The sequence below is a fragment of the Pristiophorus japonicus genome, chromosome 19, assembly GCF_044704955.1.
Source record: "Pristiophorus japonicus isolate sPriJap1 chromosome 19, sPriJap1.hap1, whole genome shotgun sequence".
In the NCBI taxonomy this organism is placed as follows: Eukaryota; Metazoa; Chordata; class Chondrichthyes; family Pristiophoridae; genus Pristiophorus; species Pristiophorus japonicus.
The window spans coordinates 73,928,022-73,947,720 of record NC_091995.1 but is presented as its reverse complement, the minus strand read 5'-3'; the positions used below and the strand labels follow the sequence as shown (position 1 = coordinate 73,947,720).

The following is a 19,699-nucleotide window of genomic DNA, read 5'->3' as shown; positions in this document are numbered from 1 at the left end:
CGGTCTGGATGGAACATAAAAATTAACCAGGCCATTCAGCCCTTCGAGGCTGCTGCACCATTCAATAAGATCATGGCTGATCTTCGAACTCAACTCCACTTGCCTGCACTGTCCCTGTATCCCTTGATTCCCTTAATATCCAAAAATCTATCGACCTCCGTCTTAAATATACTCAACGACTGAGCCTCCACAGCCCTCTCGGGTAGAGAATTCCAAAGATTCACAACCTTCTGAGTGAAGAAATTTCTCTTCATCTCAGTTCTAAATGGCCGACCCCTTATTCTGAGACTGTGACCCCTGGTTCTAGACTCTCTAACCAGGGGAAACATACTCCCTGCATCTACCCTTCCAAGCACTTTAAGAATTTTATACGTTTTAATGAGATCACCTCTCATTCTTCTAAACTCAAGGGAATATAGGCCTAGTCTACTCAATCTCTCCTCATAGAACAATCCCCCTCATAGAAACATAGAAACATAGAAAATAGGTGCAGGAGTAGGCCATTCGGCCCTTCGAGCCTGCACCGCCATTCAATGAGTTCATGGCTGAACATGCAACTTCAGTACCCCATTCCTGCTTTCTCGCCATACCCCTTGATCCCCTTAGTAGTAAGGACTATATCTAACTCCTTTTTGAATATATTTAGTGAATTGGCCTCAACAACTCCCAGGAATCAGTCTGGTGAACCTTTGTTGCACTCCCTCTATGGCAAGTATATCCTTCCTTTGGTAAGGAGACCAAAACTGTGCACAATACTCCAGGTGTGGTCTCACCAGGGCCCTATACAATTGCAGTAAGATGTCTTTAGTCTTATACTCAAATCCTCTTGTAATAATGGCCAACATAGCCATTTGCTTTCCTAATTGCTTGCTGTACCAACATGTTAACTTTGTGTGATTCATGTACAAGGACACCCAGGTCCCTCTGAACACTGACATTTCCCAATCTCTCACCATTTAAAAAATATTCTGCTTTTCTATTTTTTCTATCAAAGTGGATAACTTCACAGTTCTCCACATTATACTCCATCTGCCACCTTAGTGCCCACTCACTTAACCTGCCTCTGTCCCTTTACAGCCTCTGTGTTCCTCCTCACTGCGTACTTCCCCACCTAGCTTTGTTTCGTCAGTCACCCGGAACATCGTCATGTTGCAAAAATAACCATTAAAGTGCTCAATATTGGTCAGCCTCCGCCCCATGGATTGCCCTTCTCCTGCTTCTAATTCTTATGTTCTTATGTTCTTAAACATTCACTCCCTCCACCACCGGTGCCCCCTGGCTGCAGTGTGTACCATCTACAAAATGCCTTGCAGCAACTCGCCAAGGCTTCTTCGACAGCACCTCCCAAACGTGCGACCTCTACCCCCTAGAAGGACAAGGGCAGCAGGCGCATGGGAGCACCATCACCTCCAAGTTCCCCTCCAAGTCACACAGATCCTGACTTGGAAATATATCAGCCGTTCCTTCACCGTCGCTGGATCACAATCTTGGAACTCCCTCCCTAACAGCACTTCAGCACACGGACTGCAGTGGTTCAAGAAGGCGGCTCGCCACCACTTTCTCAAGGGCAATTAGGGATGGGCAATAAATGCCGGCCTTGGCAGTGATGCCCACATCCTCTAAATTATTTTTTTTTAAGTCACTGATACAGATTGTGAATAGCTGAGACCCAAGCACTGCTCCTTGTGGTTATCCTCTACTTACAGCGAGTCTGGCGAGTCTCGTTGTATGAATCAACATGCTCAGCAAACTCTGATGACATCATGATACAAACCTAGAAGCTGCTCTCAGGTTTGGTGTCTGGGAAGTTCATGGCTAAATTCCAGAATTTGGTGAAGGAGGAAAAACTGCAATAGTTTGACACTGAATGGCGGGAGATACTGGTTAAGTTAATATACTCGTGAAGTACATTTTCCTGAGTTCTGTGTGTAAGGTGCTTTCTGTTAAAATGAGTGCCTGTAGCTAGAACGTTGTTGCCATAGTCACATCGGTATCTGCAGGAGGCCATGCAGCAATTCACCAAGCTTACTCCCACTGAATCTCCCAGCCCATCCTGACTTGGCCATATATCGCCGTTCCTTCATCGTCGCTGGGTCCGAACCCTGGAATGCCCCCCTCCCACACACCACTGACGGAGCTCCGTCACACGGACTGCAGCGGGTCAAGGAGGAGGCCCAGCACCCCCGGCTCGGGGTCACTGGGGATGGGCAATCAAATGCAGCTGTGCCAGTGCCCCCCACAGCCCAGGGATAAGCACAGAAACCCCTCACCTTGTCGTACTTGTCCGTTGTCTGTGGATAGACATCTCTGTTGGGTGTGCTTGTGGAGGTGATGTTTGAGAATCCTCGGGCGGTCTGTAAAGGAACGGGAAGCAAACGCGTGTTTTACAGGTTTGGAGAATTGCCCGTTTATTTAGGTTTTCACTTCTTCCACATATATGGCTAAATGTACTAATGGTTAGTGATGAATAAATAAATAATACTCACCATCGTGGGGCACGTGATTGCAATATTCATATTCACATAGTGAACGTTACCCTTTTATGTACGGGCCAGGGGCACGCAACCTCATTCTGGATGCAGAGCGGGGGAGGGTGGGGATTTGGAGTGCGGGAGGGTGGGGAGCAGGGGAGGGTCAGGGTGGAGAGCGGGGGAGGGTGGGGAGCGGGGGAGGGTCAGGGTGGAGAGCGGGGGAGGGTCAGAGTGGAGAGCGGGGGAGGGTGGGGAGCGGGGGAGGGTCAGGATGGGGAGCGGGGAGGGTGGGGTGCGGGGGAGGGTCAGGGTGGAGAGCGGGGGAGGGTGGAGAGCGGGGGAGGATGGGGAGTGGGGGAGGGTGGGGAGCGGGGGAGGGTCAGGGTGGGGAGCGGGGGAGGGTGGGGTGGGGAGCGGGGGAAGGTGGGGAGCGGGGGAGGGTGGGGAGCGGGGGAGGGTCAGGGTGGAGAGCGGGGGAGGGTGGAGAGCGGGGGAGGGTGGGGAGTGGGGGAGGGTGGGGAGTGGGGGAGGGTGGGGAGCGGGGGAGGGTGGGGTGGGGAGCGGGGGAGGGTGGGGAGCGGGGGAGGTGGGGAGCGGGGGAGGGTCAGGGTGGAGAGCGGGGGAGGGTGAAGAGCGGGGGAGGGTGGGGAGCGGGGGAGGGTGGGGAGTGGGGGAGGGTGGGGAGCGGGGGAGGGTGGGGTGCGGGGGAGGGTCTGGCAAGTATCAATGTGCAAGTCACATTCTCAGCAATCACTGATAGATTCAAAGTACCGCACGCAACTGCTGGACAGAAGCCTAGAAGCGGGGCTAAGGTGTGGCATCTGAGAACATCAATTCTCAATTCCAAACACGGGGAAGAAGAAAAATTGCAAAGTTTGACACTGAATGGAGGGAGAAGATTGTTACATTAATAAACACATGAGGTACATTTTCCTGGGTTGTGTCTGTGGCTTTTTCTATTCAAATTAGTGCCTGTGGCTAGAACGTTGTCGCCAGATCCACAGGAGGCCCTCCAGCCACTCACCAAGCTTACTCCCACTGCACCTCCCAGCCCTGCAACCTCTATCACCGACATCATAGGAACACCATCGCTTCCATGTTTCTCTCCAAGTCACACCCCACCCTGACTTGGCCATATATTACTGGCCCTTCATCATTTCTGGCCCCTCCCCACACCACTGACGGAACTCCATCACACGGACTGCAGTGTGTCAAGGAGGAGGACTTAAGGGAGCAATGGTCAGGGCTGTACCAGGGGAACGGCCAGGGTAAGAGTAATTGGGCATCGAAGGTGACGTTGAGGGTGTGATTGAGCAGATTGGTTGCTGCAGAAATATCATGGTGAATGGAGGGCCAAAGGCTGGGCAGCTGGGAGATGATAAGTGCAGTTGTCAGAGAGTCGGGAGAGAGTTTTTTCCAGGGCAGACACAGAAGGAGGCAGAGTTTGGGGGGGTGGGCAGGGGGGATGGGGGGGTGATGGAAGAGGGATGGAGAGCGATATGAGGAAGTGGTCAGAGATGGCCTTATCTGTGATTGACACAATGGGAGTAGCAAGGCCATGAGAGATGGCACGATCGAGGAGGTGGGCATGAATATGGGTTGGGGAGTTTATATGGAGGGAGAGATTAAGGGAGGATAGGAGGCTAGTGAACTCAGCGGAGAGAGAGCATGATGAATTGAGATGGAGGTTGAAATCACCGAGGATGAGAAGTCGCTCGGTGCAGAGGCAGAGGGAGGAAAGCAATGCAGAAATAGCGGTAATAAGATTTTTATGGGCTCAAGGTCACTGGGGATGGACAATCAATGCAGCCGTGCCAGTGCCCCCCACAGCCCAGAGATAAACACAGAAACCCCTCACCTTGTCGTACTTGTCCGTTGTCTGTGGATAGACATCTCTGTTGGGTGTGTTTGAGGAGGTCCTGTTTGAGAATCCTCGATCAGTCTGTAAAGGGTCAGGAAGCAAACGCGTATTTTACAGATTTGGAGAATTTCCGGTTTATTCATGTTTTCACTCTGAGCTTCCTCCAGTGGCCATACAACCCCCTTCAGCCGGGAGCACGGGCTCCTCACGCTCTCACTGTGGGGACCCGAGATACTGGGATTGTTCCAACTGGAGCAGAGAAGGGTGAGGGGTCATTTAATAGAGGTTTATAAATGATGCAGAGTTTAGATAGCGGGGATGGGGAAAGACTGTTTCCTCTGGTTGGGTAGTCAGCGACGAAGGGTCAGCGATTTGAAATGATCTCAGAGAGCAATGGAGCTGTCGTCATGGGCAGATTGACCAATCGGAATTGCCGCTCCAGTCCAGCAGAAGAAACCCAACCAATAACGAGCTGCTCCAACAGGGCAAAGGGCAAAGGGCAAGCAGCATCCAACTGCATTCTGACAAAGCCTTGGCGAGTTGCTGCAGTGCATCTTGGAGATGGTACACACAGCAGCCACGGTGCGCCGGTGGTGGAGGGAGTGAATGTTTAGGGTGGTGGAGAGGGTGCCAATCAAGCAGACTACATGGTCCTGGATGGTGTCGAGCTTCTTGAGTGTTGTTGGAGCTGCACTCATCTGGACAAATATTCCATCACACTCCTGACTTGTGCCATGTAGATGGTGGGAAGGCTTTGGGGAGTCAGGAGGTGAGACACTCGTCACAGAATACCCAGCTTCTGACCTGCTCTTGTGGCCACAGTATTTATGTGGCTGGTCCAGTTAAGTTTCTGGTCAATGATGACCCTCAGAATGCTGATGGTAGGGGTTTTGGCGATGATAATGCCATTGAATGTCAAGGGGAGGTGGATAGACATTCTCTTGTTGAAGATAGTCATTGCCTGGCACTCGTGTGGTGCGAATGTTACTTGCCACTTATCAGCCTGAGCCTGATTGTTGTCCAGGTCTTGCTGTATGCGGGCATGGACTGCTTCATTATCTGAGGAGTTGTGAATGGAACTGAACACTGTGCAGTCATCAGCGAACATCCCCACTTCTGACATGATGGAGGGAAGGTCAATGATGAAGCAGCTGAAGATGGTTGGGCCTAGGACACTGCCCTGAGGAACTCATGTAGCGATGTCCTAGGGCTGGGATGATTGGCCTCCAACCACCACAACCATCTTCCTTTGTGCTGGGTATGACTCCAGCCAGTGGAGAGTTTCCCCCTGATTCCATTGACTTCAGTTTTACTCGGGCTCCTTGGTGCCTCGCTCTATAAAATGCTGCCTTGATGTCAAGGGCAGTCACTCTCACCTCACCTCTGGAACTCAGCTCTTTTGTCCATGTTTGGACCGAGGCTGTAATGATGTCAGGAGCCGACTGGCCCAAACTGAGCTTCGGTGAGCAGGTTACTGGTGAGCAAGTGCCACTTGATAGCACTGTCGACAACACCTTCCATCACTTTGCTGATGATTGAAAGTAGACTGATGGGGCGATATCTGTCCGGATTCGATTTTTTCTGCTTTATGTGGACAGGACACACCTGGGCAGTTTTCCACATTGTCAGGTAAATCCCAGGGTTGTAGCTGTACTGGAACAGCTTGGCTAGAGGCGCGGCTAGTTGTGGAGCACAGGTCTTCAGCACGACAGCCGGGATGTTGTCGGGGCCCATAGCCTTTGCTGTATCCAGTGCGCTCAGCCGTACTATCAACACGAGGGACTACAGCAACTCATCAAGCTTACTCACACTGTACCTCCCAGCCCATCCTGACTTGGCCAGATATCGCCGTTCCTTCATCGTCGCTGGGTCAGAACCCTGGAATGCCCACCTCCCACACACCACTGACGGAGCTCCGTCACACGGACTGCAGCGGGTCAAGGAGGAGGCCCAGCACCCCAGGCTCAGGATCATAAGAACATAAGAAATAGGAGATGGTGTAGGCCATACGACCCCTCGAGCCTGCTGCACCATTCAATAAGATCAGGGCTAATCTGATCATGGACTCAGCTCCACTTCCCCGCCCGCTCCTCATAATCCCTTATTCCCTTATCGTTTAAGAAACTGTCTATTTCTGTCTTAAATTTATTCAATGTCCCAGCTTCCACAGCTCTCTGAGGCAGTGAATTCCACAGATGGAGAAATTTCTCCATCTCTGTTTTAAATGGGCGGCCCCCTACTCTAAGATCATGCCCTCTAGTTCTAGTCTCCCCCATCAGTGGAAACATCCTCTCTGCATCCACCTTGTCAAGCCCCCTCATAATCTTATACGTTTCGATAAGATCGCCTCTCATTCTTCTGAATTCCAATGAGTCGAGGCCCAACCTACTCAAACTTTCCTCATAAGTCAACCCCCTCATCCCCGGAATCAACCTAGTGAACCTTCTCTGAACGCCTCCAAAGCAAGTATATCCTTTCTTAAATATGGAAACCAAAACTGCACGCAGTATTCCAGGTGTGGCCTCACCAGCTATATAGCTGTAGTAAGACTTCCCTGCTTTTATACTACATCCCCTTTGCAATAAAGGCCAAGATACCATTGGCCTTCCTGATCACTTGCTGTACCTGCATACTATCTTTTTGTGTTTCATGCACAAGTACCCCCAGGTCCCACTGTACGGCAGCACTTTGTAATCTTTCTCCATTTAAATAATAACTTGATTTTTTCTGCCAAAGTGCATGACCTCACACTTTCCAACATTATACTCCATCTGCTAAATTTTTGCCCACTCACTTAGCCTGTCTATGTCCTTTTGCAGATTTTTTGTGTCCTCCTCACACATTGCTTTTCCTCCCATCTTTGTATTGTCAGCAAACTTGGCAACGTTACATTCAGTCCCTTCTTCCAAGTCGTTAATATAGATTGTAAATAGTTGGGGTCCCAGCACTGATCCCTGCGGCACCCCAGTAGTTACTGGTTGCCAACCAGTGAATGAACCATTTATCCCGACTCTCTGTTCTCTGTTAGCCAATCCTCTATCCATGCTAATGAGGTGATGATCATGCGAGCCCAGTTCCGGTGGGCTGGACATGTCAGCCGCATGGATGAGTCAAGGATCCCTCATCAGCTTCTTCACGGCGAGTTCTGTGAAGGTCAAAGACACCAGGGGCGCCCCCGCAAGCGCTACAAAGGTTGCATCAAGGCTAACCTCCAGTACTGTGGCATCCGACCAAAGGTCCTCGAGAATACAGCAGCTAATAAAATCCAGTGGCGAACCCTCCCGAGGACTGCCTGCCAGACCTTCAAAGAAAGCCGATATCAACGCCTGTGGGACACTAGAGATAGACGACATCAGGTGGCAGTACTGTCAGCATCAGGCACATCGAACTTCCCTTGTCTGACGTGCAAGAGACTATGTGCATCCAGAATTGGCCGATACAGCCACTTGAAGACACATGATTAGCACATCAACGTCTTTGTTGGATACGACAGACTACCAAAAATCCATGCTAATATATTACCCCCAACCCCGCGAACTTTTATCTTGTGCAGTAACCTTTTATGTGGCACCTTGTCAAATGCCTTCTGGAAGTCATCCACATCCACTGGTTCCCCTTTATTCACCCTGTTCATTACATCCTCAAAGAACTCCAGCAAATTTGTCAAACATGACTTCCCCTTCATAAATCCAGGCTGACTCTGCCTGACCAAATTTTGTTTTTCCAAATGTCCTGCTACTGCTTCTTTAATAATGGACTCTAACATTTTCCCAACCTCAGATGTTAGGCTAACTGGTCTATAGTTTGCTGCTTTTTGTCTGCCTCCTTTTTTAAATAGGGGCGTTACATTTGCAGTTTTCCAATCCAGGGAATTTTGGTAAACTACAACCAATGCATCCACAATCCATGCCATTACTTCTCTATAGACCCTAGGATGCAAGCCATCAGGTCCAGGGGATTTATCTGCCTTTAGTCCCATTATCTTACTGAGTACCACCTCCTTAGTGATTGTGATTGTGTCACTGGGGATTGGCAATCAATTCAGCCATGCCAGTGCCCCCCACAGCCCAGGGACAAACACAGAAACCCCTCACCTTGTCATACTTGTCACTTGTCTGTAGATAGATATCTCTGTTGGGTGATTTTGAGGAGGTCCTGTTTGAGAATCCTCGATCAGTCTGTAAAGGGACAGAAAACAAACGCGTGTTTTACAGGTTTGGAGAATTGCCCGTTTATTCATGTTTTCGCTTCTGAGCTTCCTCCAGAAGCCACACAACCCCCTTCAGCCGGGAGCACGGGCTCCTCACGGTCTCACTGGGGGGGGCCCGAGATACTGGGACTGTTCCAACTGGAGCAGGGTAGGGTGAGGGGTCATTTAATAGAGGTTTATAAATGATGCAGAGTTCTGATAGCAAGGCTGGAGAAAGGCTGTTTCCTCTGGTTGAGAAGTCAGCGAGGAACCGATGATTTAAATCATTGATTTAAAATGATCACAGAGAGTACGGAGAGATTTAAGGAGTAATTTCTTTCCACATATGTCTGCTGGAGCAGGGAATGCCTTGCCGCAGCGGGTATTTTGGAAAGGTACCATTGCATCTTTTAGAAGAAAACTGCGTTATTATTTAAAGCAGTAGAAGATTAAAGAGAGACGACAGGGCAGTGATATCAGTCTAGAATTGCTACAATGAAGAGCCAGCACAGGCCCAATTCACCCGAATAGCCTCTGTCTGTGTTCTACGAACACTCTCGGATCTCTATGGTTCTAACAGTGTTGCCCAATGCATTACCCACCAGCCACAAAGGGCTAATTATGAATCCAGATTTGAGTAATTGTATTTGTTTATGATAGACACCAGCTATTAATAAATGAGTAATGGACACCATCATGGGGCATGTAATTTCAATATTCATGTTCACACGGTGAACTTTACCCTTTTTGTGTGTTTGTTGGTTTGACCAAACGGAATGAGTTTTGTGGTGTTTGTGTGATTTACATCTTTACTCACTGCTGATTGGTTATCTGCTGCGAAGGTTATTAACACAGGAAAAAACAACACCAAACACCAGCAACATTGTACGGAGAGGGGATCAGTCACCATGGGCAGATCGACCAATCGGAATAACCGCCCCTGCCAGCAGCACAAATGCAACCAATAACGAGCAGCTCCAACAGGGTAAAGGGCAAAGAGTGAGCAACATCCAATCATGTTCCAGATAGGGAGCGGGGGAGGGTGGGGATGGAAAGCGGGGATGGGTGGGGATGAAGAGCGGGGGAGGGTCAGGAGATCTCCACTCCCTCCACTGCCGGCACGCCTTGTACTATCTACAGGAGGCACTGCAGCAACTCACCAAGCTAACTCTCGGTGCACCTCCTAGCCCCCCCAACCTCTATCACTGATATCATGGGAACACCATCATCTCCACGTTTCTCTCCAAGTCACACTTTGACATATATTGCTCCATTCCTTGATCCTTACTGGGTCAGAAACCTGGAACGCCCTCCACACACCACTGTCAGACAATCCATGCAGCCTTGCCAGTTGTAATATAGCTCCACCTAGTGGACTTCTGTGGTAATGCAACTACTGATGTAAATACATTAAAAGGATCATGTGACAAGGTTACATGACAAGTTTCTGTCGAGCCATCTTGTAGTCTTTGTGTGTTGTGATGTCGTAAAGAACATATCAAATTGCCGATGAAGGTAGGAGAATCGGATTCCCTAGCTGAGACTTTCGTTGGTGGTTCATCCAGCTAACCAACAGACAGACTTTGAGAGGCTCTTTGTTTTGCAGCACAGTTAAAAATCCAAGGAAAATTTCAAGCACACTTGTCGACATTGCCAGAATCCAGATGACTCCACCTATGGGAATAGTGCTTAGGTAAGTTCCATCGCAACCGAGAGACTTTTGGAGCATGTGATTTTCATCACAAATAGTATTGTCGAAGTCCCCGATGATGAAAACTGTAACCGGGTGATGTTAGAAAGAAAACGGGCTATTTTCCTGACTGAAGCAGGCCCCGAGATGTACGAAAGCCTGAAAAATGTGTTTGTTCCCACAAACCGAAGGACACACCACTGACGGAGATTCAGTTCCAAAGTCCTGAGCCCCTGGAAATTGCTGAGAGTTATCGTTTTGGGATACAAAATCAATTAACTGATGAGAGTATCAGTGAGTACATTGTAGCAATAAAAAAGCTATCCATTCACTGTAATTTCAGAAACTTTCAGGACCGAGCATTGCGTGACCGCTTTGTTTGTGGGATGAAAAATGAAACAATCAGAAGAAAATTGTTGACAACCCCTAACTTGACTTTTGATTGAGCTTGTCAGACTGCTATGTCGATGGATATGAACGATCAATACTACTGAGAATTTAGTGCCATTCCCAGTTGTCAGACAACCCAGGTGAATTGCTTTCAGGTTAAGAGAAAAAGGCAGTTGGTCCCCAAGGCCTCAGCAACTGACCAAGGTAACAGCACAATGAAGGCGTGCGATCGGTGACTGGGAGAACATATTGCTCAAAGCTGTCCATAGGTGAAGGCTGAGTGTTTCTTCTGTAAGAAAACTGGGCATCTTGTGAAGTCATGCCAACTAAAGAGATGTTCAATGCTGCAAGTAGAAATCGCCAGAGACTACATAACACTGAAGAGAAGCAACAGGACGAGGAAGTTCTGAAGATACACATCATCAGGAGCATCATCATAATAGGCGGTCCCTCGAAATGAGGATAACTTGCTTCCATGCCAAAAAAGGATGAGTTCACAGGTGTTTCAATGAAGGACCTAATATTCCAGATCCCGAACTACATATTGAAAGGTGGAAGATGCCTGTGCACACCAGCCACCACACGAGCTTGACAGAGCTAGGTCTTGGTCCAGTGGCAAGGGTTAGCCAAGTTGACTGGAGACCTGCTCTGCTGCATGGACCTAGTGCGCAAACATATCGCAGTGTGGGCTGGCCCATGCTGCCCCTGGGCCCCTGGCCCCGAAATCACGCCTCTCCTGGGCCCCGATCACATCTCTCCATAGTCTCTCGCCGCTCCTGCTGTATCTGCCCACGCTCCAATCACCAGCCTGGACCTTGATGAGGTCAGTCCTGCACCAGCTCACTCTGCTCCCTGAAGTGGCCTGCCTCCACGCTGCTCCCAGGCCAACTTGGTACACGTAACTACAAGCACACTTGCATACATGCACGCCATACATGTACACACACACACATACATACGCAACGTAAACACGCTCACCAATACTATTATAATCGGTCAAAACAAGCAATATTCAGACCTGACAGCGGAAGGATACATTGCTATTGGCCACAGCTTCCCGTTGAATAATTGATGTTTTCCAATCTTCTGAGGAAATTAAGCTCCCCCTCCCCTCCCCCCACCCCTCCATCCCTCCCTCCCCCGGCCCCTCCCCTCATCCCCGTCCTTCCTTCCCCCACTCCCGCCCCTCCCCTCCCTCCCCCCAACCGCCTCTCCCTCCCCTCACCCGCGTCCCTTCCTCCCCCACTCCCGCCCCTCCCCCCCTGACTGCCCGTCCCTCCCCTCACCCCCGTCACTCCCTCCCCCACCACGCCCCTCCCCTCGCTTCCCCCCGACCGTTCCTCCCTCCCCTCACCCTTCCCTTCCCCCCGATCGCCCCTCCCCCCACCCCTCCCTCCTCTTTCTTTCTGTGGGAGAGTCCTACAATCCCTCCCCACCCCCCAAGCACCGTGGCTCCCCACCCCTCCCCCCCATCAGTAGCACGAGGGTATCTAACAGCGACTCGCGAAGTATCGGCATCTAAGTGGACATTGCATGAACAAGGATACCCGTGGAAATCAACACTGGTGCATCCGTGAGCGTAGTATCGGAATCGCTATATCCCGACAAGTTGAGTGATTTTCAACTGGATAAATCGAAGATAGAGCTGCGAGGCTACTCAGGAGAGAAAATCCCTGTGGTAGGATGTATCACCCTACCGGTGAAATACAAGCATCAGTTTCAGAGCTTGCCTCTCTTAATAGTGGAAGGAGACACTGAAGCTGGATTGAAGTGAGATTTTTCATGTTGAAACAAAATTTGCATCGAAGGATGATGTCATCAAACAGTATCCAAAGGTGTTCCGTGAAACAGGCAGTCCAATCCAAGGTTTCAAGGTGAGTGTCAGGGTACAGAAGGACGCTAGACCAGTTTACTGCAAGCCACGTCCCATACCATATGCACTCAAGAAGAAAGTTGAGCAAGAACTCAAAAGACTAGAGACTGAGAAGATTATCTCTAAGATAGATTGATGTAATTGGGCTACACCCATTGTTGTTAAGTCCGATGGTAAGGTAAGGTTGTGTGGTGATTATAAAGTAACCATAAACCAGGTTCCCAATATATTGCCAAATATAGAAGATTTGTTTACAATGCTGACAGGTGACCAGATCATCTCAAAATTGGATCTGAGAAATGCCTATTTACAGCTTGAACTAGATGAGGAGTCCAAGTCATGCTTGACTATAAATAGGCCTATATCAATTTAATAAGCTACCAGTTGAAGTGTCTTCCTCCCCTGCCATATTCCAAGGGGCGATGAACCAGATTTTGCAAGGCATTGATGGAGTAGTATGCTTTTTAGATGACATACTCATTTCAGCACCAAATAGGCAAATCCATAATAATGTATTGAATGAAGTCCTCAAACGGCTAGAGAAGCACAGAGCATGAGTAACATCTCACAAGTGTGAGTTATTTCAAAACTCAGTGGAGTACTTAGGCAGGGTAGACACAGATGGTTTACATCCAACCAAGGGAAAGCTGGATGCAATCAGAAATGCACCCATTCCCAAGAATGTCACTGAACTTCGATCATTTTTGGGTCTTTTGAACTATTATGGGAAGTTTCAACCAAATTTGGCTACAGTGTTACATCCATTGAATGAGCTGTTGAAAAAACCGGCCCAGGGAAATGGTCAGAAGAATGTGACACAGCATTCAAAGAGTGTACAAGCCAGTTGGTAGAGAGCACCATATTAGTTCACTATGACGTATCTAAGGAGATTAAGCTAGCATGTGACGCCTCTCCATTTGGAGTTGGGGCAGCAATCTCTCATGTACTACATAGTGGGGAGGAGAGACCAATTGCTTTTGCTTCACGCACTCTCAGTGCCAGTGAGCATAATAATGTGCAAATCGAAAGAGAAGCTTTGGTATTAATTTTTGGGGTGAAGAAGTTCCACAAGTTCTTGTATAGTCGTAAGTTTACATTGTGACTGACCATAAGCCCCCGACAGCAATCCTCCATCCAAAATTACAACATTAGCTGTAGCCCGAAAGCAGAGAAAAGCTTTAATTTTGTCAGCATATACATATGATATTGAATACAGACGATCAGCTGACCACAGTAATACTGATGCTATGTCCAGATTGCCATCCACATCACAAGTTACACCCAATAGGGAAGAAGTGTTCTATTTTTCATACGTTGCTGAGGTGCCTGTAACTGCTGAAGAGATTGGTAGAGCAACCAAACGTGACCCAGTATGTCAAAGGTGTATGATTACATAGCAAATGGATGGCCAAACCAGGTATCTATCAGAGAAAGATATTCAGCCACATTTCATTCGTAGGAATGAATTTTCAGCCGATAAAGATTGTATCATGTGAGGTGCAAGAGTAGTTATTCCAAATAAGTTCAGATCCAAATTATTAGGAGATCTTCATGACCAGCACCTGGGAATGTGCGTGACCAAGAGTTTTGCACGCAATTACTTATGGTGGTCAGTCTAGATAAATATATAGAGTACATTGTTAGTCAGTGAACAACATGTCAATCGGTAAGCAAGAAATTACCATCAGTACCATTACAGCCATGGAAATGGCCTCCCAGGGTGTGGCAAAGCTTACAGGTAGATCCTGCTGAGCTAGAAAAACAATAATTGCTGAGTGTGATTGATAGCCATTCGAAGCGGGTAGAGGTGTTTCTGATGCGGAAAAACAAGTAAAACACTAGAAAATTTGCAAAGATTATTTTCTTCATTTTGCCTCCAGAAAAAATTGTGTCTGATAATGAGTCACAATTTTGTTCAGAAGAATTTGCACAGTTCACGAGCAGAAATGGCGTGAAATTACCAAGGTTCCACCGTACCAGCCTGCTTCAAATGGTGCAGCAGAGCGCACAGTACAAATTGTAAAATGTGCCCTCATCAAGCAAATGTTGGATCCAAATCCAAAGAAACAGCAGTTTGCGTTGGACCACAAATTGGCAAATTTTCGAATTACTTATCGTAATGCTCCTCATATAATTACTGGTAGAACCAGGTTCTTGTTGTTAAAGCCAAATTTGGCACAGTCAGTAGAAGGGAAACAATTAAGACAGAAAGAGAATCATGATAGAGGTAGAGTAAAAGAGAGAAGTATGAAATTAAATGAGAAGGTGAGAGTGAAGAATCATCACCATAAATGGTTAAAGTAGTTACCAGGGTGGTGAAGATATGTGGTTCTCAACACATATTTGGTCTAGAAGTTTGATCATGGAAAGGTTAGGTTTGTTCACATTGATCATATTTTACCTACAGATGTGGAAGGAGTTGAAAGTTGGAATGATTCGATTATTCTAATGAGTCAGAGAGTCTTGTTACAAGTAGAGTACCAGTAGCAAATCCTACATCAGATGTACTACAGACAAGTCCAAGAGAAAGTCAGAATTTAAGTCTGAGTCCGAGTCAGGCAGACAAACAGTCTGAAGTTGTAGAGAGTCCAAATGTAGATCAAGGATTGCCCTTTGGAGAAAAACTCTCCTCAGGCTCAGCCTGGAATGAGTCTAAGTTCGACGCCAAGTTTAGAAAGTTCTGCTCAAGAGTGAAGGTATCCTCTTCGAAGCAGAAAACAAGTGGTTAAGTTTGATTTGTAAATATGGAAAAATAAGTCCACATCTTTTGTTGTGTACACCATGCAAGTTATTTATAATTATGATTTTGTTATGATTAATTTTTTCTTCAGGAAGGAGAAGTGTAATATAGAGCTCCCCTTAGTGGACTACTGCTCCACCTAGTGGACTAGTGTGGTAATGCAACTATTCATGTAAATACAATAAAAAGAACATGTTACAAGGTCACATGACAAGTTCCTGTAGAGCCATCTTGTAGTCTGTGTGTGTTTGTGATATAGCAAAGAATATATCACACCACACCCCAGGAACAAACACAGAAATCCCTTACCTTATAGTTCTTGTCAGTTGTCTGTGCATAGATATCTTTGTTGGGTGTGTTTGAGGAGGGCCTGTTTGAGAATCCTCGATCGGTCTGTAAAGGGACAGGAAGCAAACGTGTGTTTTACAGGTGTGGAGAATTGCCCGTTTATTCATGTTTTCACTTCCGAGCTTCCTCCAGTGGCCACACAACCCCCTTCACCCGGAGCACGGGCTTCACACGCTCTCACTGGGGGGCCCCGAGATACTGGGACTGTCTCAGAGATGGACAAGAGGAGATTTAATAGAGGTTTATAAATTATGTAGAGTTTTGATAGCGATGCTGGAGAAAGAGCATTCCCTCTGGTTGAGAAGTCAGTGAGGAAGGGTCCTGAACTTAAAATGATCAGAGAGAGAGTGCAGAGAGATTTAAGGAGAAGTTTATTTCCACAGATGGCTGTTGGAGCAGGGAATGTGTTGTCACAGGGAATGTTTTGGAAAGGGACCATTGCATCTTTTAAAAACAAAACTGCCTAATTATTTGAGCAGAGGAAGATTCAAGAGAGATGACAGGGCAGTGAGATCAGTCTAGAATTTCTCTAATGAAGAGCTAGCACAGGCCCGATTCACCCGAATAACCTATGTCTGTGCTCTAAGCCTCTATGGCTCTAACAGTGTTGTCCAATGCATTACCCAGCAGCTACACGGGGCTAATTATGAATCCAGATATGGCTAATTGTATTTTTGTTTAGTGATAGACACTGGCAATTAATAAATGAGTAATGGATCTGTATGGCTCAGAGACGTGGTCCATGTGTAGTAGACACCTCAAATCGCTGAAGAAATACCACCAACCATATCTCCACAAGATCCTACAAATCCCCTGGGAGGACAGACCCACCAACGTTAGCGTCCTCGATCAGGCCAACATCCCCAGCATCGAAGCACTGACCACACTCGACCAGCTCCGCTGGGCGGGCCACATTGCTCGCATGTCTGACACAACATTCCCAAAGCAAGCGCTCTACTCGGAACGCCTACATGTCAAGCGAGCTGCAGGTGGGCAGAGGTTTCAAGGATACCCTCAAAGCCTCCATGATAAAGTGCAACATCCCCACCGACACCTGGGAGTCCCTGGCCAAAGACTGCCCTAAGTAGAGGAAGAGCATCCGGGAGGGCGCTGAGCACCTCGAGTTTGGTCTCCAAGAGCATACATAAAACAAGCGCAGGCAGCGGAAGGAGCGTGTGGCAAACCAGACGCCCCACCCACCCTTTCGTCCAACGACTGTGTGTCCCACCTGTGGCAGAGACTGTAATTCCCGTATTGGACTGTTCAGTCACCTGAGAACTCACTTTTAGAGTGGAAGCAAGTCTTCCTCGATTTCGAGGGACTGCCTATAATGATGATGAATGGACACCATCATGGGGCATGTGATCTCAATATTCTGATTCACACGGTGAACTTTACCCTTTTTGTGCATTTGTTGGTGTGATGAAAGGCAGAGACTGCGAGTTATTTCCGCTTATTGGGTGTGATTTACATCTTTATGCACTGCTGATTGATTATCGGCCAAAATGGTGACATGGGTGAAAACGGCAGACGTCAGCACCAGGGAAACTCAATATTGTATGGAGAGGATAGCTGTCATCATCGGCAGATTGACCAATCGAAATAGCCGCTCCAGACCAACAGAAGAAACCCAATAACGAGCAGCTCCAACAGGGCAAAGGGCAAGCAGCATCCAATGGGGAGCGGGGCCGGGCGGGGTCTGGATGGAGATCTGGGGTGGGGACAGGTTCGGGAGCGAGGCCAGGGATGGGGTCTGGATGGAGAGCTGGGGAGGGAACAGGTTCGGGAGCGAGGCCGGGGGTGGGGTCTGGATGGAGAGCGGGGGAGGGGACAGGTTCGGGAGCAAGGCCGGGGGTGGGGGTCTGGATGGAGAGTGGGGGTGGGGACAGGTTCGGGAGCGAGGCCAGGGGTGGGGTCTGGATGGAGAGCGGGGGTGGGGACCGGTTGGGGAGCGAGGCCAGGGGTGGGGTCTGGATGGAGAGCGGGGGTGGGGACCGGTTGGGGAGCGAGGCCAGGGGCGGGATCTGGATGGAGAGCGGGGGTGGGGACAGGTTCGGGAGCAAGGCCGGGGGCGGGGTCTGGATGGAGAGCGGGGGTGTTGACCGGTTGGGGAGCGGGGCCGGGGTCTGGAGATCTCCACTCCTTCCCCACCGGCAAACCATGTACTATCAACAGGAGGCCCTGCAGCAACTCACTAAGTTTGCTCCCACTGCACCTCCCAGCCCCCCAACCTCTATCACCGATATCATAGGAACACCATCGCCTCCACGTTTCTCTCCAAGTCACACCCTATCCTGACTTGGCCATATATCGCCGTTCCTTCATCGTCGCTGGGTCCGAACCCTGGAATGCCCACCCACACACCACTGACGGAGCTCCGTCACACGGACTGCAGTGGGTCAAGGAGGAGGCCCAGCACCCCCGGCTCGGGGTCACTGGGGATGGGCAATCAATGCAGCCGTGCCAGTGCCCCCCACAGCCCAGGGACAAACACAGAAACCCCTCACCTTGTCGTACTTGTCAGTTGTCTGTAGATAAACATCTCTGTTGGGTGATTTTGTGGAGGTCCTGTTTGAGAATCCTCGATCGGCCTGTAAAGGAACCAGAAGCCAAAGTGTGTTTTACAGGTTTGGAGACTTGCCGGTTTATTTATGTTTTCACTCTGAGCTTTCTCCAGCGGCCACACAACCCCCTTCAGCCGGGAGCACGGGATGGGACTAACGGGGGGGGTATGGGGAGGGAGTGGGGAAATGGGCTGGGTGAGATGGTCTACACCATTAACGGCTCTGATAATGAGTTGTGTTATGGGATCTACTGGCAGAATATTGGTGGGAGTGATGTGGATTCTGCCAGTCTTACCTCTCCCCTCGCCACTCTTGCCACGAGGCAAATCAGCAAGTGCCAGGAATACCCCCTGTCCTCCACAATGGCCGAGATTTCCAACCACTCGCCTTCGGCCCAATCCCCCCCAAATTCTGTCCCATTCACCGCCCTCCTCTTCGGGAAACACCAACGGTGCTTGGGGTATGGTTTCATGGGCACCAGCCACAGGTTGGTTCCCCCTGCCCCCTCCCCCAGTGACCATTCTCCAGGTAAGCCTGGTCAGTGAATCAATGGGCCATTCAAAAATCTAGGCTGATGCTCCAGTGCAGTGCTGAGGGAGCGCTGCACTGTCGGAGGTGCCGTCTTTCGGATGAGACGTTAAACCGAGGCCCCTTCTGCTCTCTCAGGTAGACGTGAAATATTCCACAGCTCAAAAACATTTTTGCGCCGTATCTTGCTGGAAGGGTGAACTGATAATGAGCTGATAGCGAGGGACCTTGGTGAACAACGCGACCAACTCATGGGGATGTAAGGATTGAGAAAGAAACAAAGGACTGACGGAGAATTAAATAGAGTGAATTAGTGTCAAATCGGGTACAGAAAGAGAAATAAAATGAGGGAAAGAAAGTTTGGATTGAGAGAAAAGGAGACAGAAAGGAAAAGTACAAAAAAAATTGACATTAAAAAAATTTCTAACAACAATTGACTACCTGAAGGAATGCGATTGAACAATTTAAATTGTTCCCTTTCTGGGCCAGAGAGCTTGACGCCAGTTCTTAACAATTATCATGTCGTTAAAAGGGCCCTTATGCTATTAATTACCAGACTTAACTTTCTGCGGCGAGTTTAATGAGCAATTAATGTGCAAATCCAGCAAGTTCTTAAAAATAAGGCGGCGGCTGAGGGCGAGGTGCTGTTTGCGCGAAGCTAATGGTGGAGCGACGTAAATCGACCTGCAAACTCTGGAGATTCACAACTCACGGCGTATCTCTTAATCCCCTGAACTCACTGGTCCAATTGCACATTAATAACGGTGTGCGGTTATTTTTTTCCAGCAAGATCCGTTCTGTTTCGTGGAGGTTATTCCCTCTCATTCACCGGATCTATAATGAGCTTCCCATTCCCCCATACCCAGGCAATGCTACTTCTGCATTGTTATCTCAGGCCTTAGAGGCCGTGCAACGAAGGTTTACTAGATTGATTCCAAGGTTGAGAGGGTTGTCCTACTGTACTGTGTGCCCCTGCGAGTATGCTCACAGGTTTGTAGAGCTGTTGAGTTGGGAGTGGCTTAGCCAGTCACATGATGTTCACAAG

General features: G+C 48.7%; 1 protein-coding gene across 1 annotated transcript in view; it reads right to left on the bottom strand.

Annotated features, from left to right (window-relative positions):
• Positions 1–1,982: 1,982 nt before the first annotated feature.
• LOC139230265 (uncharacterized) overlaps positions 1,983–19,699 on the bottom strand; it is a 209,895-nt gene continuing 192,178 nt past the window's right edge. The window contains exons 13-18 of the mRNA XM_070862095.1: positions 18,070–18,153; positions 15,524–15,607; positions 8,427–8,510; positions 4,330–4,413; positions 2,271–2,354; positions 1,983–1,994 (exon numbers count right to left, since the gene is read on the bottom strand). Of these exons, the coding sequence (XP_070718196.1) occupies positions 1,983–1,994; positions 2,271–2,354; positions 4,330–4,413; positions 8,427–8,510; positions 15,524–15,607; positions 18,070–18,153 (432 nt within the window). The remainder of the gene's footprint in view (positions 1,995–2,270; positions 2,355–4,329; positions 4,414–8,426; positions 8,511–15,523; positions 15,608–18,069; positions 18,154–19,699) is intronic.